The sequence below is a fragment of the Garra rufa genome, chromosome 6 (genome assembly GCF_049309525.1).
Source record: "Garra rufa chromosome 6, GarRuf1.0, whole genome shotgun sequence".
Lineage (NCBI taxonomy): Eukaryota > Metazoa > Chordata > Actinopteri > Cypriniformes > Cyprinidae > Garra > Garra rufa.
Window position 1 is genome coordinate 56,243,414 of NC_133366.1, and position 27,959 is coordinate 56,271,372.

General features: G+C 35.5%; 1 protein-coding gene across 1 annotated transcript in view; it reads right to left on the reverse strand.

Annotated features, from left to right (window-relative positions):
* LOC141336561 (receptor tyrosine-protein kinase erbB-4-like) overlaps window positions 1-27,959 on the reverse strand; it is an 85,402-nt gene that overhangs the window by 47,433 nt on the left and 10,010 nt on the right. The window contains exons 3-8 of the mRNA XM_073842245.1: window positions 24,826-24,980; window positions 22,160-22,204; window positions 17,166-17,298; window positions 14,684-14,806; window positions 13,499-13,597; window positions 10,217-10,402 (exon numbers count right to left, since the gene is read on the reverse strand). Coding sequence (XP_073698346.1) covers window positions 10,217-10,402; window positions 13,499-13,597; window positions 14,684-14,806; window positions 17,166-17,298; window positions 22,160-22,204; window positions 24,826-24,980 — 741 coding nt within the window. The remainder of the gene's footprint in view (window positions 1-10,216; window positions 10,403-13,498; window positions 13,598-14,683; window positions 14,807-17,165; window positions 17,299-22,159; window positions 22,205-24,825; window positions 24,981-27,959) is intronic.

A 27,959-nucleotide genomic window follows, 5' to 3' on the forward strand; every position in this document is an offset into this window, starting at 1 on the left:
TAAATATGGCTAACTTGACCTGATGAAATAGCACAACAATCGATCCAAGTCATTATCGTCTCCAGCTAATTGCAGAGGCCTTGATGAAACGGCAAGAGGAAAAGCGTTTATATTCAGATTAGACATTTAGATTTGCATTTGCAAACGACTCGCATGTTTCTATTGCTCTTTAAGTCTGACAAAAACAATTATAATTTTTTTAAGTATACTGGTGAACAAACAGTTTTGGTGAGCACTGATGTCTAATGTATGGACAAGTAAAAAGTACTTTTCTCAAAATATCTTCTTTTATGCTCCTCAGAAGAAAGTCAGATTTTTTAGACAACCCTGAAATTACATTAAATATAATACAGTATAATGAATAAGGCTGCATTTATTTAATGAAAAAAAAAGTCAGTACTATTGTCAAATTTCATTAAATTATTATTTTTTTAATTATTGTATTTAATTTAAAATAGCCTTTAAAAAAAATCATTCAAATCATTCTAATATTCTTGGTTTTCAAGAAATATTTATCATTATTATTATTATTATTATTATTATTATCAATGTTGAAAGTTACAGTTCAAAAGAACAACGTTTATTTAAAATAGTTTTTTTTTTTTAGTAACAATGTACAAGTCTCTCTGGTTACTTCTGATCAATCATATTATTTTATTTTAAAAAGCCTTTTTTTTTTACATTATTATTATTTTTAAGCCATCATTATAATATTCTTATTTGGTATTCAAGAAATATTTATTATTCTTATTATGATATAATGAATCATAATACTGAATTAAATATATTTGTGATATTATATTTCTCTTTCACGACACTGCATCTTAGGATTGCATTATCATTTAAAAAAATATATATAATAAAATTATTATTCAAAGTTCAAAAATTTAGGGTCAGTAAGAGTCTCTTTTGCTCACCAAGGCTGAATGAAAAATACAGTAAAAAGTTTTTTTTTTTTTATTATTCTTTTATTTTATTTAAAAAAATAAAAATAAATATATATATATATATATATATATATTGCCATCATTCTAATATTCTTATTTGGTATTCAAGAAATATTTATTATTACTATTATGATATAATGAATCATAATACTGAATTAAATATATCTGATATTATATTTCTCTTTCACAAAATTAAATTAAATTAAATTAAATTAAATTAAATTAAATTAAATTAAATTAAATTAAATTAAATTAAAAAATAAGTTAAAAAAATTGGGGTCAGTAAGATTTTTTAAGTCTGTTATGCTGGATTTAGGCTGCATTTATTTGATGAAAATACAGTATAAAAAACAGTACTTTGAAATTTTATTACAATAAAAAATATTTTATTTTATTTGAAATAGCCTTCACATAATTTTTTAGAAATCATTGTAATATTCTTATTTTGTACTTAAGAAACATTTATTATTATTATTATCAATGTTGAAAAAAACAACATTTGTTTGAAACTGATTTTTTTTTTTTTTACAACAATGTACAAGTCTCTGGTTACTTCAGGTCAATTTGATTTGAAATATAACATAATGAATAATAATGCTAAATGAAATATATCCATGATTATATTTTATATTTATATTATATTTAATTTTTCACTGCACTTGTCACAGTGCATCTTGGGAATGCATTATCTGTTAAGAATCAGTGTTATTTTAGCATTATTTATTAATTTTGCATTAATTTGAGCACTTTCTATTAATTGAATTTTATTGTATTATAATCCACTTTTATTTTCAGATTTTCAGTTGTCATTTAAATATTTTGTTTTAGTTATTTTAGTTATTTTGTTATATGTATTTGTTATGCTTTCATCCTTTTTTATTTAATTTATTTTTATTTCAGTTGAACTGAAGTTTTAATTTCTTTCCAGTTAGTAATATCTCTACTTCAAACTTATTTTAGTTGCTAAGCAGCATTTCTAATTTTCATTTAGTTTCATCTATTATTCATCTTTAATTTTATTTTAATGCATTTCAAACATCAAAAACGTTTTAATAGTTTTAGTTAATGATAATAACCCTGCTTAATAATACATGCAAATCTACCTTGAAAAAGTCTCATATAGGGCAGGATAACGTGTTCCGACACATTTAGGAATAAGTACACCTATTATGCCAAAAGCAAGACACAAATGCTCTTCCTTTCTTAGCAAATAACTCAACTCAATAAGTGTTCAGCTCTTTAGAAAGTTGCAGCTGTTTTCACGTCACAAGCTCACAGAAATGACAGGGCAAATGACAGCTCCATGGACTCTCTCTTTCCCACCACAAACCACCGACAGATCCACCAAGGTCAAAGCAATTAAAGCTGCTCTGTTGGATGGCAGTTTTGATATCCAGATAATTGAAAGTGAAGCCCCTGCTAAACTGTTGGTGTCCCTTTAACTTCATCTCTAACACTGGCAAGTCGCTCTAGTGTGTGCAGGTCTACTGAGCTGCGAAATCCTCCGTGTTCCCTGAGACCTGTGCTGTCTTCCTCTCTCTACCTGTTTAAAATTTCAGCAGACCCACATCGAGATTGAGAAAGAGTGAAGAAAGGAAGAGGAAGGAGATGTGAGATGAATGACTGTGTGTGGGAGAATGACAATATGAATATTGGAAAAGATTTGTACGGATGGCCTTTAAAGTAAATTGCTTTGCATGCGTTTGTTTGTCTTGGGTTGGCAGCACCTAGAGGATGTTTTAAAGGTTTATTTCAAACAGGAGAGATCTAGGTTCAGGTACGAGCCAACCGGGCTGACATATCCACAATGTTAAATTACGGTTTTATTTAGCTAATTAGGTTACATTGTTCAAGAAAGGTATAATTGCAAGACATCTTTAGATGTCTTACTCTATGGTCAATCTGTAGCTTATAATTACCACGTTGGAAGCCAGACGATTGTCATCTCAACTTAAAACCATTGAATATCAAGCGTCTATTTAATTTCATCTATTGAAAATTCAATTGGCTTAGCTTTAGACATGAAGAAAGGGATGATTCCAAGATTTCCTCTGATGAAATGAACCATGAATGGATAAAAGGCATAATTGTTGCCTGTGATTGTATCAGTTTCATCATTGAACTTAATAAGAACCTTATAACCGGCAATGAATATTTAACCGCAAACCACTGCCTACCCAGAGTGTAACACTTTCCAATATAGAAAGCTCTCTTTCTGTTAGCAGAACTATGTCAAGTCTGCTTTCTCAGAGGAGGCAAGGGATTGGATGTGAAATGTCTGACATTAAATATCTGTATTTATGTATATATTTATACAACAGTTCTTTCTGGTCCTTAAATCTGATTGACTGAGAGAGAGTGCGATATTCTAGTGATATCGGAAATATATTAACATAAAAAACATTTACATATGGTCCACAAGAGAAAATAATAGTTGAATTTATAAAAATGACCCTGTTTAAAGTTTACATACGCTTGATTCTTAATACTGTGTTGTTACCAGAATGATCCAGAGCTGTGTTTTTTTTTTGTTTAGTTTAGTTCGTCCTGAACAGTTAAACTACCCACTGTTCTTAAGAAAAGTCCTTCAGGTCCCACAGATTCTTTGGTTTTTCAGCATTTTTGTGTATTTGAACCCTTTCCAACAATGACTGTATGATTTTGAGATCCATCTTTTCACACTGAGGACAAGTATATATGCAACTATTAGGTTTATACGCGCACTAATGCGCCAGAAGGAAAAGCGATGGGGGGTGAAAACTTTTGAACAGAATGAAAGTGTGTACATTTTTTAAATTTAACCTAAATTTCAGATTTTTTAAATATAGTACTGCCTTTCAGAAGCTACAGAAGATACTTACATGTTTTCCAGAAGACAAAATAAGTTAAATTTACCCTGATCTTTAAATTCAAAAAGTTTTCACCCCCTGGCTCTTAATGCATTGCGTTTCATTCTGGAGCATCAGTGAGCGTTTGAACTTTCTGTAGTAGTTGTGTATGAGTGAAAAGATGGATCTCAAAATCATACAGCCATTGTTGGAAAGGGTTCAAACACACAAATGCTGAAAAACCAAATAAACAAATAAATCAAACTATCACTAAAAAACAAAACAAAACAGCTGATTATCATTCAGGTAACAACATATTAAGAATCAAGCATATTTGAACTTTTACACGGGGTCATTTCTCTTTTGGACCAAGTAAACGTCTTTTATGTGAAATATCTTATTCAGGTCAGCACTAAATAAAAAATAACATGTATTTTGTATATATATATATATATATATATATATATATATATATATATATATATAACCCAAAGTGGATCAAACTTGTAAAAACAAAAAGTAAACAAATCAGACATCACTTTCAGTTACCAAAATTTGAACTTCTAATTACTTGAAACTACTGTAATGTGTGTTTGTCCCTTTGGGGCTTGCTGTATAAAGTACACTTTCCTGGAAACTGACGGACAGTCTGCAGGGCCATTAACTCAGTATTCCCTGAAAGCTGCAGACACACACAGAGACTCTCTCTGATTCTCGAACGACTATGTAAATGAAGCTTTACATCTGAAAAATCAGTTCATGGGACGCAGCCTTAATGAGTGTGCAGGCATGTGTGAACATTTTGCTGTTTCATGCTGTGTGTCTGTTGTTTGCCTGTGCTGTCACTTGCCGTGTGTCACAGTCTGTTTCCTTAACAATTACACCTCTAAGCTGCTTTCCTAAATGCCACTCGGAAAATACAGACTCTAGCGGTAAACATTCAAAACACAACGACCAAATGTGTAATTACTGCATGAATGTTATGGTACAGTGCCTCACAATTAGTATTTCAGGGGAACTTCAGTTTTGCATGGCTGCAGATGGTTGTCAGCTCCACAATGTTAATTTGAGAGATGGTGCTGCTTTGTACCGCTTTACAAGATCTTTACTTGAAGATCGATCTCACCTGCTCGCAAAGACTGCCAACAGAAGGCACAGTAAAGAATTATATATATATACATATGTTTTGGATTATATGCCATTGTTTTGCAGCAGTGGAATTACATTGTTACATTACAGCTGTGTTTATTTTCCATCTTGTAAGAAAGAAAATGTAAGAAAATTTAGGGAAAAAATCATTCTATTTTTTAGTTTTATAGTGTGGTATATGATACTGATTATTCCAGAATTGAAATTTTGGATCTATAGCAACTCTAAATCACTGAAATACGCTCAAAAGTAAATTGTAGCCCTCTTTCATTTTAATTGAACGCTGATAGCAGCAGTGTATTATTTTGCTGGTCAACTTGTCACTACAGTGCCAGACTTTTTCTCCAATAATAAACTAAGTACTGGTGGTATTCGGGGATCTCACAGGGCATCAAAATTTAACCTTCACACGTCAGGCTTGTGCTGGCTCCTGAGTCAGTTTTTTTCTAGGTATCTATACTTGAACACACAGATTCTGTTCCAGATGCTTATGTGCAATTCATTAACAGAGCACGTTTGAAAGAAATAAAGAAGTGCAAATGCTGGTTTAGTGCACCTCTGGCCAATCTCATCTCATTTCATTATTCATTTATTAATCTCCTAATCAAAATGATGTTCATGCCTGATTATTTCATCAATAATTTATTATGTAAAGTGTGTTTTCTTTCACAAAAATGCCACTGACTGTCAGCCTGCCATTAACCTGTTGGGCACAGTGAGACAAACCATGGAAAATAGGCTTGTGGTCTTCTACAATGTCACTTAGAACCACTTTCTTTAAATTTTTCTTCAGGTTCTACGCTTGCACTTTATTTTTCTGTCTTTTTGCTGTTTTTTTTTTTTTTTTTTTTGTGCTACTTTACAGTACCCTTTCCAGAAGAACAATCACTGTGTCAGGTTCCAGCAGTCATTTTTCTGCAGGGCTCAACAATAAGCATGGCCTGCTGACCCAGGGTCAGAGTGAGAGAGTTTCAGGTCAGTTTTTTTTTGTAGTGTGACCAGAGAAAAATGTAAAAATGAGAAGTACTGCCTGACTGGACAAAATAAAAAATCCTCATGGTTAAGCCCTGAAGTTTGTAAGCATTTTTCTGTGGTTCGCATTTTAAGTATAAAGAAGACTTCTTTGTACACTGCAAGGAGAAGGACACACATATTAAAATACTTGTACTTGTACTTGGACAATTCACCACAATTTACATCCATTCCTGTTATCATACATAAAATCTCTCAAGTCCAATGCTCAAAACCTGATTGTGGAAGAGAGCATTTTCACTGAATCTTTTCTGTTTATTTGACATTTTTTTCTTTTCTTCTGGCCTCATTAGAAGAAGCCCCTCACAGCCAGGTGGCCTAAGACACACACACATACACACACACTGTGCTTGAGAAAGGGTTTATATGTCAGAGGAGCTGCATGAAGAGGGCATTGCAAAAACAACATGTTCTATGTCTGTAATAAGGTACTTGTAAATAATGTATATACCATGGTTTTGCTTCATCAATAATGTATGGACCACAACAAAACAAGGAAAAAGTGTATTTTTTATTTTCAAAATGAGTTGTGTATAGTGCGCATAGACAACTTTGTGCAATGGATTAAAAAAAAAAAGTTAAAAAAAAAACTGTTTTAGAGACACTAAAGCCTTTTTTCACTGATAAAGATTAACTGCATCAACAGTCACAGCAGCTGTTTGCAATGCTTAATATACTGTATATGTCGAAGAAATTGGCTCACTTAAATATCCCTCTATATTTCCGTATAATGCACCAGTGAAAGGTCGGTTTAAGGTATTATTTTGAAGCCAGCAATTTAACACTATGAGTATATGAGGTGACATTTCTAAAGCCTTGGCTCGTTTTACCCATTATCTTGAAAAGAACAGGGCAGACGCTGTCTGATTTTACTCCCACATCGAAGCCCAGTTTTAGAAAAGCCTCTTATGAGGTGAGTCTAATACATAAATAATAAGCTCCGATTGTATCACTTCAGGTTAACATTTCTCAAAAGTATTATGCCAAAAAATTTTATTCCGTACGGCTGATTCGGAAAGCCTGTGGAGTGGTCATGCGAGTACAGCAACAAAATGTCTGAATACCAACTAGCCTTCTAAAACTATGATTTAAATGCATGAGATTCATCTAAACAGCTCAATCGAACATTTAAATGTATGCAGCACAGGCTTTTGTCTATTCATCTGTACAATACAAAGCTAAACTCACACCAGTTGTGGTTGACATGAACTCCTTTAGTTAAAATATTTATATGTACTTAAAAAGGGAGAGTATTTCAAAGTACAGTCGTGGACAAAAGTTTTGAGAATTACATAAATATTGGAAATTGGAAAAGTTGCTTATAAAGTTTTTATAATAGCAATTTGCATATACTCCAGAATGTTATGAAGAGTGATCAGATGAATTGCATAGTCCTTCTTTGCCATGAAAATTAACTTAATCATGAAAAAACTTTCCACTGCATTTCATTGCTGTCATTAAAGGACCTGCTGAGATCATTTCAGTAATCGTCTTGTTAACTCAGGTGAGAATGTTGACGAGCACAAGGCTGGAGATCATTATGTCAGGCTGATTGGGTTAGAATGGCAGACTTGACATGTTAAAAGGAGGGTGATGCTTGAAATCATTGTTCTTCCATTGTTAACCATGGTGACCTGCAAAGAAACGCAAGCAGCCATCACTGCGTTGCATAAAAATGGCTTCACAGGCAAGGATATTGTGGCTACTAAGATTGCACCTAAATCAACAATTTATAGGATCATCAAGAACTTCAAGGAAAGAGGTTCAATTCTTGTTAAGAAGGCTTCAGGGCGTCCAAGAAAGTCCAGCAAAGCGCCAGGATCGTCTCTTAAAGAGGATTCAGCTGTGGGATCGGAGTGCCACCAGTGCAGAGCTTGCTCAGGAATGGTAGCAGGCAGGTGTGAGCGCATCTGCACGCACAGTGAGGCCAAGACTTTTGGAAGATGGCCTGGTGTCAAGAAGGGCAGCAAAGAAGCCACTTCTCTCCAAAAAAACCAGATTGACAGATTGATCTTCTGCAAAAAGTATGGCGAATGGACTGCTGAGGACTGGGGCAAAGTCATATTCTACAATGAAGCCTCTTTCCGATTGTTTGGGGCATCTGGAAAAAGGAATAAAAAAATAAATGAATAAAGAATGGTACCAAAACACCCTCCAACAGCAACTTCTTCCAACAATCCAACAACAGTTTGGTGAAGAACAATGCATTTTCCAGCGCGATGGAGCACCGTGCCATAAGGCAAAAGTGATAACTAAGTGGCTCGGGCACCAAAACGTTGAAATTTTGGGTCCATGGCCTGGAAACTCCCCAGATCTTAATCCCATTGAGAACTTGTTGTCAATCCTCAAGAGGCGGGTGGACAAACAAAAACCCACTAATTCTGACAAACTCCAAGAAGTCATTATGAAAGAATGGGTCAGTCAGGATTTGGCCCAGAAGTTGATTGAGAGCATGCCCAGTCGAATTGCAGAGGTCCTGAAAAAGAAGGGCCAACACTGCAAATACTGACTCTTTGCATAAATGTCATGTAATTGTCGATAAAAGCCTTTGAAACGTATGAAGTGCTTGTAATTATATTTCAGTACATCACAGAAACAACTGAAACAAAGATCTAAAAGCAGTTGAGCAGCAAACTTTGTGAAAACTAACTATTTTTGTCATTCTCAAAACTTTTGGCCACGACTGTACACTTCTTGTATGTTACATCGCTACACTAGTAAGGAGTGAGTCTGTTTGAGTGAGTGACTCATTCAAAACACTGATTCATTCAGGAGCCACACAAGATTGTGAGTGAGTCACAGAATCACTCATTCAACCAATTTGTTCAAAAACATTGATTAATTTAGGAGCCACACAAGTTTATGTGTGAGTCACTGAATCACTCATTCAACCGATTTGTTTAAAAGCACTGACTCAATTAGGAGTTACACATATTTTTGAGTGAGTCACTGAATTACTCATTCAACCGATTCATTTAAAAGCATTGATTCATTCAGGAGCCACACACGTTTATGAGTGAGTTACTGAATCATTCATTGAACTGTTTCATTTAGAAACACCACTAGATATGCATATGGATATAATATATATATGGATATGGATATAAAGCAATAAGCCACAAGAAGCCAAGGTTTATTTGTGCCTTGGCTTTATCTGGAACTATTTCAGTTGGCAGAGCAAGAAAAGGTAACTGGCAATACTTTATGAGTTATGACTTCTTAATGCAATATTATAATTGCAATTGTGCTGAAATGTATCAGTTTTGGCATCACAGGAATAAATTACATTTTAAAATATATTAAAATAGTTATTTTAAATTGTAATGATGTTTCAGACCTGTATTTTTAATTAAACAGATGTGGTCTTGGTGACCATAAAATAATTCATTAAAAATATATTTTTAAAAAGCTTACAGACCCCAAACTTTTAACAGGTAGTGCATGTACCCTCTTCTTATCTCTCGCTTTCTAAAATCATCAAATACTATTCAGGCTGTGAATACTTTATAAGTTTTAGTTGAAGTACATCAGTTCATACTGCAGCTTTAACTGTCATGTCAACTACCACCTGCTGTGATGCAACTCCTGTATAATCTGGCATATTTCACATTCAAGAGGCCTTTTTACTTTCCTTTTAAGAATGTTTTGTAAACAATGACTCCTGAAATAGCTGCTTTGTTACTGTTTTGTTAAATCATTGTTTTTCAAACCCCCCACACAGAGCTGATATACTGTACAGTTCTGCATCTCAGAAGTGTCAGAAGTTTTCCTCTCGAGTGACACAAAGCAAAGCTCACAGTTACAACGTGGAGCTCAGATCAGACAGAGCGTGCGTGAGCGCTGCTTATCTATCCCAGCAGCCTTTGAGGTGCTGCTGCTCTGAGATCATTCACATGCACTCCTAGTCTGGGAGAAACAGAGAGGAGGAAATATGACCACCATTGGTGTGGGAGGAAGATAAACAGAGCGGTGCAGACAGGGTGGGGGTCCAAAAATCAAAGAAATATAACAAAGCGATGCTCGCTGCATGACTGGGAGGAAAAGAGATTGAGTGAACATCTGAACAGTGTTTAATGCAAGTTAAAAAAAATACACCTTAACACTTTTACTTTAAACATGCAGTAGGTAATTTCTTCCTACCTTCTTTAAACCTCTAAACAAATTAGTAGTGCTTTTGATAAAACGTGAGCCACATCAAAAGCCACAAAAAAGACACATGGTCTCCAAGAGTAACGCTGAGTTTAATACGTGAAGTCTTACCTTAGCAATCTGAACACACCAGTTGAGCAGTAATTGGGAGCCGATGTTGTCTTTGTGCTCATGCACGTAGTCTAGTAGACAGCCGTGGGGCATGAGCTGAGTGACCAGCTGAATGGTGGGGCTCAGACACACACCCAATAACCGCACCAGGTGAGGATGCTCCATACTTGCCATGATCAGAGCCTCCTGGATGGAACAACATAAGAGCTCAGAGCACATGAAACAATAACCGATTTTACAGCATGAAAATAAAACACTTGAAGCTTAGTGAGAACAGGAGACTTTCAAAAAATATATACAGTCAGGCTAGAAATTATTCATACCCCCTGGCAAATTCTGACTTAAAGTTTTTTTTTGATTAGAAATGACACAGACGTCTCCCAGAAGATAATAAGGCGATGTACAAGAGGCATCATTGTGGAATTTTTTTTTACTCATCTTTTATTTACATTTGAACAAAAAAGTGGCATGTCCACAATTATTCATACTCTTCTCAATAATCAATAGAAAAGCCTTTATTGGCTATTACAGCAATCAAATGCTTCCTATAATTGCTGACCAGCTTTTTGTATGTCTCCACTGGTATTTTTACCCATTCACTCTTTCAGGTTGGAGGGTCTGCTTGCCATCACCCTGATCTTTAGCTCCCTCAACAGATTCTCAATTAGATTTAAGTCAGGACTCTGGCTGGGCCACTGCAAAAAGTTAATGTTTTTGTCTGCTAACCATTTCTTCACCGCTTTTGCTGTGTGTTTTGGGTCGTGGTTGTGCTGAAATGTCCACTGGTGCCCAAGGCCAAGTTTCTTTGCAGACTGCCTGATGTTGTTGTTGAGAATTTTGATGTATTGCTCCTTTTTCATGGTGCCGTTTACTGTGATTAGGTTCCCTGGTCCACCGACTGAAAAACATCCCCAAAACATTAGGTTCCCACCACCATGTTTGACAGTGGGTTTTGTGTGTGTCTTATCTGGAGAAGTGTCCTCCTTGGTTGCGTCCATGGAACCCAGTGGTGTGCAGTGTCCGTTGGACTATCTGCCTTGAGATGTTGCCACCAGCAGAGCCTAGATTCATCAGGATGGTCTTGGTGGTGATCCTTGGATTGTTTTTTTACCTCTCTCACTATCCTCCTGGCCAGCACAGGTGTCACATTTGGCTTCTGACCACATCCTCCAAGATTTTTCACAGTGCGGAATGTCTTGTATTTTTTAATAATACTTTGCACTGTAGCCACTGGAACTTCAAAACATTTAGATATGGTCTTATAGCCCTTTCCTGACTTGTGAGCAGCCACAATGCGCAGCCGCAGGTCCTCAGTGAGCTCCTTTGTCTTAGCCATGACTGTCCACAAACAAACAGCAGAGAGCTTTTGTTTTTCACCTGTTGAGTTGATTAAAACAGCTGTTCCCAATGAATCAGGGTAATTAGGATGCTTTAGAACAGCTTGGACTATCTGGAATGGTATAGAACTTTGGATTTTCCCATAGACTGTGACAGTTTGCAAAGGGTATGAATAATTTTGGACATGCCACTTTTTGTTCAAATGTAAATAAAAGCTGAACCACTGATGCCACTTGGACTATTTTATCAACGTCCTTACTACCTTTCTGGGCATGGAATATGGGAGTTGCATTGCTTTCTATGGAGGGTCAGAAAGCTCTTGGATTTCATCAAAAATATCGTAATTTGTGTTCCGAAGATGAGGGTCTTAGGGGTTTAGAAAACATTAGCGTGATTAATTAATGACAGAATTTTTTGGGTGAACTATCTTTTAATATTTATACTTTATATTAATACTTTAATATTATCAAAACAGTTGTGCTGCTTAATATTATTGTGGAAACCATGATGCATTCTTTAATAAATTGAATCGAAACCACAGCATTTATTTTAAGCAGTAATCTTTTGTCTTTGCTGTCACTTTTGGTCAATGTAATGCATCCTTGCTGAATAAAAGCATTAATTTTAGTGTCTTATATTTCCAAATGGCAGGGTGTTTCAATTCCAATTTTCAAAAGTGCACACATCTCACATTTCCAAACAGATTCAGTACAGACAATTTATCACAGATTGGTTCGGAAACACTTCTTGTCATGCATGTAAAAACACACACACCCATGACGTCCCACTGAGATTCATCTGTGAAAAAGCCCCATAGTTACAGTCTGCGAAATGAGTGTAAGATTTATTCGCTTTGTTTCATAAAAGTTGCAAAACCTGGAGGATCTACAAAAGTCTCATTACCCATAAATCAGTAACAATGCATATGTACATGCTGAAAATGACCATCTATGATATACTGAAATAGATCTTTTCAGTACAGCACAGTCTAGTCAGAAATTAGAAATGTGTAAAGCATCGCACTAAACGAAAGCGCATTTACGATTCTAATTCCAGTTTATACCCAACATATTTAACCTGTGGTCCAAACAAAAGATGGCAGAGGTTATAAAAGTATCAGGGACTAAGAAAATACAGAACGTAAAAAATACATATAATTTCCACAAACAGCTAAGGGGATAATTCAGAAATAATATCCAAACCTCGGGCCATAAGGTTATATTACCGCAATAAAAGATGCCTCTGCCATTAATATGATTTCAAGCCTCGGAGGGATCCTCTTACGTTTGTTTGAACATTTTAAAAACTAAAACAGTATGTAACACACATCCTACATCCACAAACACACACACAAACCCATTATCTGAGCACTACATAAAATTACACACTTGACAGTTATATAATGAGCATTCACGCTCCTGCTATTCTCCAGCTGCTGAGATGATTGCGTACGCACACGCTGCTCGCCCAATCAACAGCGGGGGTCAGCGTCTACATGTCTGATCCGTTTTCATGTGCTTCTGTGGTTTGCACGCAGTGTGAGTGAATCTGTTCATCTGCAAAGCCCTAAGAATATTCTAAAAGTGAAATGCCCATTAACACTGATTAATTGTGGGAAATACCTCACAAGGGGGAGTCATGGAGAGACCACTTTAATACATGTACATATACGCAGATATCTCTCAAGACAAACACATACCATCAAAACGGAGCCGCATCTACATGCGAGTGAACATGTACGCAAAAATAACCTGTTTTAGATTGCACTCATCATGGGTGTGAAAGGCCTTTGGTAAGTGTTTCATAGTACTTGCATCATCTAAGAGGATGGGCCAATTTGAGGTTTACATGCATTTTTCCTTTTGAACTACTAAAGAGCTGAATATTCGCTTAGTGGAATTACACAAACTACAGCTGCAAGCCTTGCAATAGGGTGACACTCACATCCATGAACTCTACATTGGCTTTGGGGCCCGTCGCCTCGTTCAAGATCTTTATAGCAACGGGAATCTTCACAGTCTCGCCCTCAGGTACCCAGATGCCCTGGAATTACAAAAAGATATTTCTTAGTAGGAATTGAGAAGAATGTGTCTTGTTGTTACTCGAGAAAATGTGAATGTTAATGCAAAATTCATGCAAAACTCGGTAATGCTACTTTATTAAGATTTTCTGCCATGTTCTTACCACATTTCTAAGGTGATCTTGGTGGTTGTAAGGTCAATTTGGTTGGTTGTAAGGTGGTTTAAAAAAAAAAAAGCCTACCATCAAATACCTCCTTCAAAGTGAGTCTGTTGGATATTTTCACATGTTTTTGATTTGAAGCACGCTACAGATCAAAAGTTTGGGTTGGTCAATTTTTTTTTCAATGTTTTTGAAAGAGTCTCTTATGCTCACCAATGCTATATTTCTCAGGGTTATTATTCAGGGTTACTAAAACTGAAAATAAAAACATTAAAAGACATTTTGTTATTTGAGAGAAAAAGGTTAACAAAAATGAAATAAAATATAAAAAATGTATATATTTTAGTTGCCAAGGCACAATTACTCACTGTAGTATAGTTAGAATAATGTACTAAGAAATAACTAAAAAAAAAAAAACTAAACAATAAAAATACACAAAAAATAAATCAATACCATTGACATTTATTTGATAGATGCACTAATATTGTGAAATATTATTACATTTAAAAAAACATCTACAATTAAAATGAAATCTTACTGACCCCAAATTCTAAATGGTAGTATGTTCAATGTCCATAGCACAGTATTATAAAGTTATGTGTACACTAGTTAGTGATTTTTGATAAATTAACAGTAACCATGATCCTTAGCAAAATATATGGACTGCAAAGGTCTTTATTAAAGGGATAATTCACCTAAAAATGAAAATTCCGTCATTAATTACTCACCCTTATGTCATTCTAAACCTGTTTCTTTGTTCATCTTCAGAACATGAATTAAAATATTTTTAATGAAATCTGAGAGCTTTCCTACCATGCTTTTTTATATTACTATGTTCAAGGCCCAGAAAGGTAATATATGTGTTAAAGGAAATAACACAAGGATGAATAATTAATGACAGAATTGTCACCCTTTAAGTTCCCTCTGTCTCCGATCTAATGTCATTACCTTGTAAACTGTGCCGAAGGCCCCGGCTCCCAGGATCTTCACCCGTTTCAGCTCGGTCTCCTTCAGGATGCGTAGCTGTGCTTGGTTCGGAGCTGCACCGCTGGGCGTCAGAGGCTCCACCAACTGAGACACACAAAGGCAGGGAGACACTGTCAGAGATGCAACAATCAATCTGGACAATCAATGAATGTTCGGCCCTAACTCAAATAAATTGAAGAGCATAGGCCATAGTCTATGAATTCCCTCTAATTTATTTAGTCTTTCTGTGCCATTATGTGGCGCATATCAGAGTTTGGGAGTTCAATCAATGCATAAAAACCCCTGGCGATAAAAAAAGAACTATTGAAATGCGCAAGAGAGAGGGGGACAGAGATAAGAGGAAAACGCAAAGAGAGAAGATACAGGAAAGAAAGACAGAAAGAGAGAAGGTTAACCTGATAAAAATATGAACCGAGAGAGTGTGTAGGAGAGAGATTGGGAGCGTAAGAGAGAATGAGGGATCGAGAGAGAGCGTAAATCAGCCGTTCTATCGACCCTTTGTGGCGTCCCCCGGCTCATCACAGCCGCCTGATTAAAAAACAATAGCGTTTCTTCATTTAAATGGAATTGTAAATCAGGAGCCTGGACACTGAAGGCAGAGGAGAGCCAGGGGAGGGACGAGCTGTGATCCGGGGAGCTGTCCGCTGCATGCAGTGCTGAAAAACAGATCAGGAGCTGTCTATGGTGCTGAAACCTGGACTGCACTGTAAGGCTCCAATGCAATATGAATATATAGTGATGGGAACACCTCATTCTGGTGAAAATGGAGATATGGGAACGATCAAGACCATATGTGTTATTGGCATACATAATGATGTCCATTTTCACACACATGTGCTGTCTTTTATGGCATGCGTGGGCCTGCTCCAGATCACTTTGTGTAGTGTCTGAAGAGAGTGTTATACTCTCAATTCAAAGCCTGAGGCCATACGCATATATGCATGCATGAAGAGGAGGGGTCAGAACCTTCGGGCACAGGAACGGCGGATCCTTGTGCAACCTGCACTCATATGAACCCTCCACCCACACTGTGATATGAAAAATAAACTATGCTATTAGGATGGAAAAAAGGGAACGAGTATGTGAGAAGGGAAGACAGTGTGCATTAAGAAGAGGAAAAAAACAAGCCATACGTGAGGCCATCACACTAGCAAGGACACGATTTTTCATTAATGTTTATTTAATTAACATACACAATCAGTTTAAAAAAGGTCCAGAGAGATGGTATTATCCTGATATGTAAAATAAACTCTGATATTAAGAGCATATACAGACAGAGAAACAGAAAGAGCAAATGAAAAGGAAAGAATTAAGCCATAAGTGAGGCCATCAGCACACTAGCTAAGACAAGATTTTTCATTAATGTTTTATTTAATTAACACACACAATCATTTTTAAAAAATGTCCAAATAGAGGCTATTATCCTCGGCACTGGAACAAATTTAGTTTTACTGTTCATGAGGTTCATGTAGTAATCAAAAGCAGATTGAGTGAGATTTGAATTGTCCAAAGAACTTTTATAAAGCTGTTGTTCAGTTATTGAAATTATAATTTTCCATAAATAGGTTATAGGGCCAGAAAAAGATTTTTCCAACAAATGGTAGGTGAAAGGAAGTAGTTAACCTTCATAAAAAGATGATAAACAGCCTCAGGAGGTCAAACTAAACATAACTGTTTTCTATTTTATTTTCTATGAGGGTTGCCATTTTTGCAACTCTGTTGCTAAAATTTGAGATATGAAAATGTAGTTTAAATGCGTAATTAGTACATTTTCCAATTTCGTCATTTAAATGTTTATGATTTTTTTAAATAAATATTAAGCTTTTGATATTACATATGATAACTGAATATCATTCAACAAATTATTTAAAAAGTTAATCAAATGTGTCTAATAGGCTTTAAACAAACACACAGGGTGCCTCTAAAGCTTTAAAGTGCCCCCATTGCAAGGTCAAACAATGCTTTTGTTTTCTCAAAATCTGCAATTAATATCACAAAGTGGTTCACATACTGAACCAACTGTATCATAATGCACAAAATCCTACTTTAATATATTTTTATTTATTTATTTATTTTTGGTTAACCTCATGTGTGGTGTAGCCTACAGAAAAACAAGCAGTATACAATGACTAAACTAGCATAGGTTGCTTTTACTTATGAAGCTCTAAATTTAATCAGGAAATGACCTGACTCATCTCCTCTTGCTGGTGGGTACTTCCTCTCAAGGAACTATCTCAAGACACATACAGAGTGCCATAGGTCATAATCGCTTCCCTGGTTTTTTGTTCTATTTTTGATTTGCTCTCAAGTTCCTTCGGGTTTTCAGGCCCCATGGAATTGGCTGAGAGAACAGTCTTTAGGATGTTTTCTGTCTGTTTTCTGAACCCAAGCTCGAACAAAACAACATTAAAAAAAACAGAAAAGAAGATGGACTGTTTCTAACCTCAGTCTCCAAGAAGCGTCTCAAGGCTCTCTTCTTCTTGATGCTCTTCCTCCTCACTGATATGGCAACACTCAGGCCCACGATGATCACCACAAACAACCCTCCAATAACCCCAGCCGCAATGAGAGGAGTCCTGAGGGAAACATAAGGGAGAAAACTAACATTAGCCATGTGCAATAACAATAAAGTAGTAGGTAATTGGTCTCATAACACATAAACCAGTGCTTCCTAACTGGTTCTGCTTCATGATCAAGATATGTTAACATTAGGCTTCCTTAAAACATTAATTATTTATTTAATTATTTACACTATTGGTATTAGTCACTATTAGCTCACACAAAGGCATAATATCCAGCAAAAACAGTAATATAGCAAAATATCTTTGCAATTTAAAAGAACAAAATAAATGCAGCCTTGGTGAGCATAAGAGACTTCTTTCTAAAATAAAATAATCATTCCAAACTTTTGATTTTTGACCTGTGGTGTATTTATGTCGTATTTATTATTTCACATTTATTAATTTACTAAATTGAACACTTTCAGAAAAACTCAACAGACTTATCTTTACAGTTGAGAGCCTCTGACACATACTATAGTAGAACAAAAGAGCAGAACAGATCAGTAGTGAAAGCCATCAGAGAAAGGGGCTGAGAATTGCCAATATCCCATAAATGAGCAGGAACCTGAACAAAGCCTTACTCTCAGACAGAAAGGAGATATTTGGTTGGATGTATCTGCAAAAAGCCTTTCCGACTGCTGTCATCTTGCATCAGCCTTCTCTGGGCTGTACTTTGAGCTTTCAGTTTGAATCTCTATCTAAAAGTGTTCCCTTAGTCTTAACGAAAGGCCTAATTTAGTTAGCACAGAAGACGGCAACACTAAGGCACTATCAGTGCCGACTGCATACAATACACATCTCACACTGTCCTATTACAGGTCTTTCATTAAGATCCAACTCTTTACACTGCCAATCTTACCATCTAATTGTTTCTGCACCTCTTTATCCTTATTCCTAACATCACATGGACATAAAGTAGAGCTGCCATCAGGAGGGAGAGACAAAAAAAGTCCCAGGCCTGAGAATAAAGTCTTTTTTAGTTTATCAGGGAAAAACAAATAAATAAATGCTCAAAGAATGTGCTATTTTTTTAATTATTGGTCTAGATAAACATGCATCAGATGGATATCTCTGGGGTTTTACATCTCAGAGTTAGATCAATCATTGCATTTTTAAAAATAAATAATATTTTAAATGCAAAATTCAAAAATAAAAAGTAAAATAACATTTTATTGCACGCACAGAATGTTTTGAGTTGGCTAAAAAAGTGCAGACCGGCAAAAATGCAAATGCATTGCATTTTTATAAACACATAATATTTTAAATGCAAAATTCAAAAATAAAATGCATAACATTTTATTGCATGCACAGAATGTTTTAAAATTGGCTAAAAATGTGCAGACTGGCAAAAATGCAAATACATTGCAATTTTAAAAATACATATTTTAAATTCAAAAATAAAATGTAAATTAACAATTTATTGCATGCACAGAATGTCCTGAATTGGCTAAAAAAGTGCAGACTGGCCTACTTTTAACACTTTTTTACTCTCTGATTACAGAAAAATGATTTCTCAGGGTTCATATTTCAGTGATATCTGACAGGTTGTAAGAACCTATTTTTTAATTCAATAAAACAAATCACTTACAGCACATTTAATATCTTAATTATGGCAGATTGGCAACAAGCCTGGTCTTAAAAGCACCCTGAGACGCTTGTGTCGCTTCCTGCGTGTACAGCTCTACACCAAAGGGTTTAGTGCCTTAAAACATAGTGTTTGTGTTTGCTCTTCCTTCCTGTGTAAATTTGGAACTGTATGTTTGTGGAATGGAAATGCAATCCCATCCAATAAAGCGAGGACAGTGAAGCATTGCCCAGGCATGATGAGCGAAAGACTGCTAGATTATCTCTGGGCGAGATGAGAATTTCTCCCGTTAATTCGATATTGATCTGCAGTCACAATACAAAGCTTATGAGCCACGGAGACCATACCCGAGTGCATACAATCACCCACCGAAGCCTGTGTTGAGTGTATAGATCCCACATGCGTGAGGGAGCTTCTCTCACACTGACAATGAGCAGGCAATTATGTTGATGCTGCATTGCTGTCAGCACGTAGCGTGGCACTGCCGTATATTGCAGGGGAAGGAGGACAGGATGTCTGACATCTTGTTTTATGTAACCTGCCATGTCTTTTCCAAATGTGCAAAAGAGAGTCTGAAGAGAAACACTTAGAATAGACATTATAGAGAGCCTAAACTGGGATTTTTGAAGGTCTGGTGGTGATTCTGATGCTATCTACAAGACAAGACATAACCCAAACGTCCCATATTATACATGGAAAGGCCTTTTGTTATAGTATTTAGATTAGCTAGAAGAAAAAAAAAGAATGAATACATAATTTATTAATCTAACATAATATATATATTTCATAATTATAGAGAATATATATAAATAATATTTACACTACCGTTCAAAATTGTGGTGTCAGTGAGGATTTTTCTTTTTTTTTTTTTTTTTTCCTTTTTAAAAAACATTTCTCAATGATAATGTGACACTGAAGATTTGAAAGTTTTTTATGCTCATCAAGGCTGCATTTATTTGATTAAAAATCTAGAAAAAAACTAATATTGTAAAATATTATTTCAATGTAATATAACAGTTTTCTATGTGAATATATTTTGAAATGTAATTTATTCCTGTGATGCAATCTTGAATTTTCAGCATCATTACTCCAATCTGCAGTGACACATGATCCTTCAGAAATTATTCTAATATGATGATTTATTATCAATGTTGAAAACAGTTGTGCTGCAATATTTAGTTGGAACCTGTGATCCTTTTTTCAGGATTCTTTAATAAATAAAAAGCTAAAAAGCACAGCATTTATTTAAAAATAGAAATCTTTTTAAACAATATAAACTACCATTTAAAAGTTTGTGGTCAGTAATTTTTTATTCTTTCTTATTTTGAAAGAAACTAATACTGAAAAAATATTGATATTAAAAAAATATTGATATTAAAAGTAATAAATCAGCATTGTTAATAAAACATTGATAAAAGTAATAAATCAGCATATTGAAATGATTTCTGAAGGATCATGTGACACTGAAGACTGGAGTCTAAATGAAAATTCAGCTTTGCATCACAGGAATAAATTACATTTTAAATATATTTTAAAATAGAAAACAATTATTTTAAACTATAATAATATTTCAAAATATTATTGGTTTTTTTTCAGAATTTTTGATCAAGTAAAGGCATCCTTGATGAGCATAAGAGAATTCTTTAAACAACATTATAAATCTTACTGATCCCACACTTTTGAACAGCAGTGTATATAAAAAAAAATCATCAAATGGTCACTCATGCTTTTTTTTTTTTGTGTTAAAACACAAAAACACTTCTTCTGACTGTACAGGCTGTTGTGAACGTTGGCCATCACTCGCCTCTCACCTTGTCCACACTAGAGATGTTCAAATCTCTCCTGAGCTTGTTTGGTCTCCAAGGATAGCACTGTGTTTTATCAGGATTACTCCCTGCAGCCTTTACTTTGATAGTCTGTCCAAACAACCAGCACACACTCTTGTTCTATAATACACTATTAGGACTGGACAGAACTATGTATGTGTGGGTGAAAGAGAAAGCAAATAGTCTTGATATAAAGGCTAGCTCATATCACAACTCATACTATCCAAAAAACATCATTAGAAGTGCTTGATAAAGCACCTCTAAACAACTGGACATCAACCTGTGCACCCTGTCTGTAAGCATCTAAAGAGCTTGTGAGAAGCTTTTGACCTAATTGTTTTCAATATGCATCAAGTAGTCCATGAACTGCTTGTGGTTGTGACATCTACAGTTGAGACAAATGATTTCTAGCTTTGGCTTCCCTGCCCTGCCAGGACTGTGTGTAACATAATGGCAGATCTGAAACAGCAAACGCATTTGCTCTGAGCAGTTAATGGTATTTTGTTCCAGCTCTCCCACGAGAGCAAAAGAAAGTGATATCAATTTATCAAATATGCCATGAAGCAAATGTGCATGCACACACACATGCGCGCGCAGGCCTCTCAGCAGCACATTAATCACAGAACTGTGGCCTGGTCATTATATAACTTTCTTTCTCCCCACCTCGTGTTCTTGCGTTAAAGCAGAGCTGTATGTTGAAAGGCAGCTGGCGTTAAAACAATGAGCCGTGTGTGTGGTAATGATGTCATCAGCGCGGGAACGAGCCAATCAGATGCAGCTGGGTTTGACAAACCCAGAGCCTTGTACTGTACGCAGCCAGTGGAGAGTGAATTTTTATGTACAATGGGAAACTGCTAGTGAAAATGCATCTATATTGTGAACTTTTAAATTCAAATGTATATTGTAGAATAACACTTATCGAATGAAAACTTGATCAAAATCACAAATTAGCTATTTTAGTGACCTAATAATTAAAATAAAAATACACATTAAATTAGCTAATAAATATTTAAAAAAAATGCTTTTCTTTATTACAAAAAAATGTCTTAGACATTTGCTTGTGTACAGAAGTCTTGCAGCTGAATTACCACTATGACATAACTGTCTCTGTCTGTGTGTGTGTGTGTGTGTGTGTGTGTGTGTGTGTGTGTGTGTGTGTGTGTGTATGTGAATGTGTGTGTGTGTGTGTGTGTGTGTGTGTGTGTGTGTGTGTGAGAGAGAAAGTAGTGCTGCTACAGGACATCACTGCTGTTGGAGTTTAGACTTGTAGTAAGTGAAATACAAATGATTTTAAAATAAAAATGTGTGTTGTTAGAGCTGGGGGTGACCTTAGTTTGAGTCCAGACTGGAGGTCCTTTTCCAGTCCTACACTGCTCTCAACTCTCCTATTGTTTCCTGTCTGTTCTCTTATTGTCCTGTCCATTAAAGGTAAAAAACACCCAAATATATATAAAAATGTGTGTACCTGTCCATCATGCCAATGCAGTCTTGCAGACGAGGTCCTGTGCATCTGAAACAATAAAGAATACGGATGAACATAAAACAAAGTAAACATAAAGACACACACACACACACACACACACACACACACACACACACACACACACACACACACACACACACACACACACACACACACACACACACACACACACACACACACACACATTTATCCAAAGACTTCTATTGTCTTTATATACAGCTAGTTATAAATTCTATAACTTAACTCTAACAGAAAACCTTAATATTCTTACAATTTAAAAATGTTATTTTTATACCATTTGTGCAAACGAGAATGTTCCAAAAAAGAGGTTATGCCAGCTTTAGCTCAGGGTAGTGTTTCCTTAATCAAAACTATGACGAAAAATATGTGTTGACGAGTTTTTTCCTATGACTAACAGCAACAGTGATGAGATGAAGGTCGATAAACTGTGACTATATCAACGTGCATTATCATTGGCAATAATAGACAAGAGTAAAATATATATACATATATATACCATAATCTCTTTTTATTTTCATCGAAAAAGGAAACAAGACATTATTGCGGACTGCTGTACATGCATCTACTATGCAAACTTTCACGTGTGCGGTTGCCAGATACAGTATCAAGAGTTCATATCCCCTAATCAGAGTTTCTCTTTTAAAATAAATTTTCTGTCCGATGCTTTGGTTAATTTTTGCAATCTGGCAACCATGCGCACATGCTCACTCTTCATTACTGAAGTACAGACGATGAACTGAAACAGTAAAACTTTGGAATTATTAGAATTACTAAGGAATTTTACTGTTATAATATTTTTGTTCATTTTTACCAGTTTTCATAATGTAGAAATACCTGAAATGTACACTCTAAAAAATGCTGGGTCATTTTTCTTAACCCAAATACTGGGTTTAACCTGCTGGGTAATTTAATTGGGTTGTTTTAAATATTTTTACCCAGGTGCTGGGTAGTTTTCCTAACTCCTGGGTAGTTTTCCTAACTCCTAGTTTTCCTAAAATGATGTTTAAATAAATTTATTTAATTTGATGTTAAAATATGTTCTGTAATCTTGGTACTGTTTTTTAATGGGCAGGTTATAGAGTCAGTCACAACATCTTTCAGCTACGAGTGAAACATGAGGCAGCGGTCTGAGGTTCATATTCCCCCAGCGAAATAGATTTTGCAGACTCACCGGCAGGAAAATTGGCAATATTTTGGTGAAAAGTGATTCAGAGAATGGTTGAATACACTTAAATTAAAATGCTTAAATTTCAAATGTTCCAAGTTTTTTCTAAAATGTTTGTTAAACGAGTTTAAATGTATGTGATATTGTAAACTATGCTGTATTCATCCAAATAAATTCTATTTGTCTTACATTTTTGTCCATGGGTGTTCTTGCTTAATAGTAAATGTTCATCTTTTGATTATGGTTGTTGCCTCTATAATTTTGTGTGATTTTTAATTTCCAGCCCATTTTAAGTCAGCAATATAATAATTTTACCCAGTGCTGGGTTGCTAACTAACCCAAGTTGGGTTTCTCAGATGAAATAATTTTGAGCAAAAATATTTTTTTTTATTAGTTTAACCATTATACAGAAAGTTTTCATTGACATGCTCAGACATTTACTCGACTAAAACCTGACTAAACAAAGAAAAGATGTAAAATGTATAAAGTTTTTATATTTTAAAAGTATTCATATTTATGTATTTAACTATTTATACTTTTTAAATATAAAAATAGCATCTCCAGTGAACTTTTCTGACGTTTACACATGAATCACTGTATCAATTAATTGAAAAAGGCAGTTTACAAATATTCCTAGAAACAAATCATACAGCAACATTCTTGCTGTTGAAATTGAAATCATAGATTCTGTTTACATCAAAGTCCTCCATCTAAACGCTCTCATGCTTGCGAGACGGGCAAAGATTGTCAATCTGATCTAATGACTATCTTTAGGCAACTTAACGATCAAATAAAAAGCACATTAAAATCATTTCAGTGCTTCGTAATTTTATATTGCCACAATTCATCACTAATCTAACAGTGCTAGACCTATTTTAATAACACTGTCTCTTCAGTCTTTTCCTTGATGTCTGAGTGCCTGCCCTTCCATCCTGATGCTCGCAGCTTTGTCAGCTCGCCGCTAGCGTTTCAGAGCTCAACGTCACTAATCGTCCTTGGCTGACAGAGATCCCAGATACGACAGTCAGCAGTCGGGGGCTTTCATGTGACACGGGAGGAAGAAAAGTGAATCCATGACTCAGTGTGAAGATTCCTCGAGCGGATAATGTTTTTCTGCCGGAAATCTGAGCCGCCTCTCATGTAACCCCAAGGGGATGAGGTTAAGTTGCAGGTGCCCAGCCGGATAAATTCGCAGAGCTTGATGGTTATCATTTAAACTAAAGTTGGATGGCAGAGACGCAGCAAGGGCAAACTCCTTCCTCTAAAATTAATGATGCTTTATGCACAGCCAGCTCCGAGGACACAAGTGCTCTAAAAAGGGTCAGTGCGCTGACAAATAGGTTATCCGAACTTCCTGAGGCTAGGACTGACGTGGCAAACAAGCACAGGAAGTAGTTGGAGCGCTACAGATATATTTCCCACACACTCACAAATTGCAAACATTTAACAAACACTTTCATACCCCTGGGTACAGTTGACATGGCAGGGGTGACACTCATTGTTGGCCTCAGCATATTTGAAGATGAAGCTGTTTGCTCCCTGTAGGCCATCAGGGCATTTCTCCACACAGTTGGGTCCGTCTTTAAAGTGAAGACATTTAACACAGTGATCAGGACCCTGAGAGAGAGAGAGAGAGAGAGAGAGAGAGAGAGAGAGAGAGAGAGAGAGAGAGAGAGAGAGAGAGAAAGAGGAGAAAAGAGACACATAAAATACCAGCAACTACGGATAATAACCATCCCTCACCACACACACAATGACCATAACAATCAGCCGGCACAGGATTTATAGCGGTAATATGGAGAGGGGAGACCAGAGAGGAGGAATTGTTAGCTTGGATATCAATATGAGCACCCTTAGAGTCATCCCAGCACCTCATCAACCAGAAAGACAAATAACGCTTCCTGGACAATAGGAAGAGATGCTCCGTATTGTTCTATTAAGGGTGGAAAGCGCACACGGTGCCCACGTAACCTTGAGGAACATCTGTATGCGAGTATATCTGTCTGTGCTCATTGAGACCAAGGCTGATGTGTGTTTCTTTATGAGTGAATCTGTTGTGAGAGATGAATAAATGCCTTGCAGCAATTACAGCTGCTCTTCATTTCACACTGTAAACCACCTCTGATGCAATAAAGCGACAGGCGGCACCCAGACGCGCAACAGAAACCGCTTCAAGTCCACCAACCTACAGTTTTCCATCCATATTAAAAGAGATACACTACTGTTCAAATTTCTTTTTTTTTTAAAGAAATTAATACTTAAATTTGTAAAGAAGCATTAAAGTAACAGTAAAGACATTTTTAATTACAAAAATACAAAAAAAAAATGCTCTTTTGAACTTTCTATTCATCAAAGGTTCCTAAAAATGTATCATGATTGGCCCAAAAATGTATGCAGCATCATAAGAATATTAAATAAATATATTTTTAACTATTATATTATATTATATTATATTACACAATAGAAAACTGTTTAACATTTTAAATAAATATTTTCAATTTAAATAATATTCACAATGTTAGGGTTCATACAGATACTGAAAAATATTTTTTTACGACTTAAGGACTTTTTAAGCACTACTATTTTGATTTTCAAGGACTTCAATCAGGTCTCACTTATCGAACAATGAGTATGTTTACATGGACAACAATATTCCGATATTAACGCGATTAAGACAATACTCTGATTAAGAATCAACCATGTAAACTGAGATTTTTGATTAATTTAATCAGACTAAAGTCATAATCGAAGTAAACACAAATCGAATTAAGACAGGTGGAATATTCCTATTTCAGTCGCATTATCGAAGTTCAGTATAGACATGTAAACACCTTAATCACACTATTGCCCTTGTGTAGGACTTTTCGCCACATTTCGCGACAGATACAGAAACTAACGCTCTCAGTTGGTCACACCAGCATATGCTTTGGTTTCATTTTTATTTATTTATTTTTTGCTACGACATGGGATTAATCAATGTTCATTGCTGATAAATAGTTAGCCTTTTATCATAATTTATTGTTTTATGGTAACGTAGTTAACATTCAACCCGTTCTTTTTGATCAGTATTTGTGATTTTAATTTTGTGAACGGGATTTTCGCTTTTGGAATGGCCTAGGATGCTTTTTACTTTTACTTTTGAATTCACAATCTTGGTTTTGCTTATATACATATACATATGCACAGGGCTCGCAAAATCGCTAGCCCCGTCCCGGGGCTACTGTGTTTTCCAGTCGGGCTACCAAAATGTTTCACCGGCTGCCCGACGGTCTATTCTAAAGTAGAGGGCTGCAGGTCCTTAAAAACTCCTCAATTTAGTTGTATCAAATTAAAGGCCATAAAAAGTTTTAAATATGTTAAATATTATAAGAAAAGTCTTAATTATATTATTATTTTAAGAGGTCTTACAGTTGGGGACAGAAAGACTGGAATCGCGATAGGGCTGGATAAAACTTCAAAAGGCAATGATGTCATTGAACAAATATGTGCGCTGCACGTTTCAAAGTCAAAACGTGGCACGGATGTCTTTATATGAATGTATCTGAAGGGAACCCACTGTCCTCAGAAACGTGTCGTTTGCATTTTCATTTCATGCCTGATAAAACAGCATAATGCTGCTTTGTGTACAGCCGTTACAATGGAAACCGTAGTATTTCAGTGCTCCTAAAGCGCCACCTCGTGACAGAGAATGAATTTTTATTTCTTTAGCTGTTTATGGTCAAATTATTGCAATTACCGTCCCAATTTTTATGCAGCGAACACATAGAGTTTGGCTTTCGTGACAGTGCGTGTTTTTTTTTCCGTAAAAACTGACTGGCTCTGGAACACGAGCTGTAAGGAGCAGACGCTTTGGAGCAGCGCAGCATGTTCTCGCACAAATGCGACCACGGCAAATTTTAACTCACACATTCTCAAAAAATTGTTGCATATGTCCAGAGCCCTGATTTAGTCCAAACGATGATGCAAATATAGCATGACAAATAATTAACTGCACTTAAAGCTTTCGTAAAATTAAAAATGAAACTTAAAGAACCGAAAAGTCTATATAGGCTACTATAATGAAGACGAACTTCGTCCGAACTTAGCGTTGCGTGTGGATGTAATGATGTGTGTCATTAATCTGTCTATGTACTATAACATGTAAAACGGGAACATGAAAGGAATATTCTAAAAGCAACTCATGTAAACACCTTAATCATATTATTGTCTTATTCAGAATAAGGTCATTAATTAGATTACTGGTGTCCATGTAAACGTAGTCAATGTCTTCCATTTTAAATTCTAAAAAAAGAGATAGATAAAAATAATAGATAAATAAAAATATACTAATACAAAATGGCAAAAATAAAGTGAATTACACGCAAAGTATTACTACTAAAGTATTACAAAGTATATTACAATTTTACTATAGTAAAACCACTGTTAATTTGTATTTCTGTATACTTTTTTTATTTATGTTTTCTACTGTTTAAGAAAAAATTCTGAAAAAAAAAGATTTGCAAAAAAGATTTGCAAAATGGCTCAGAAATCCTGATCTGAAACAAACCCGCACCAAAGTCCTATTCTATATCAAACGATTCGCACTCCGAAGTTCCA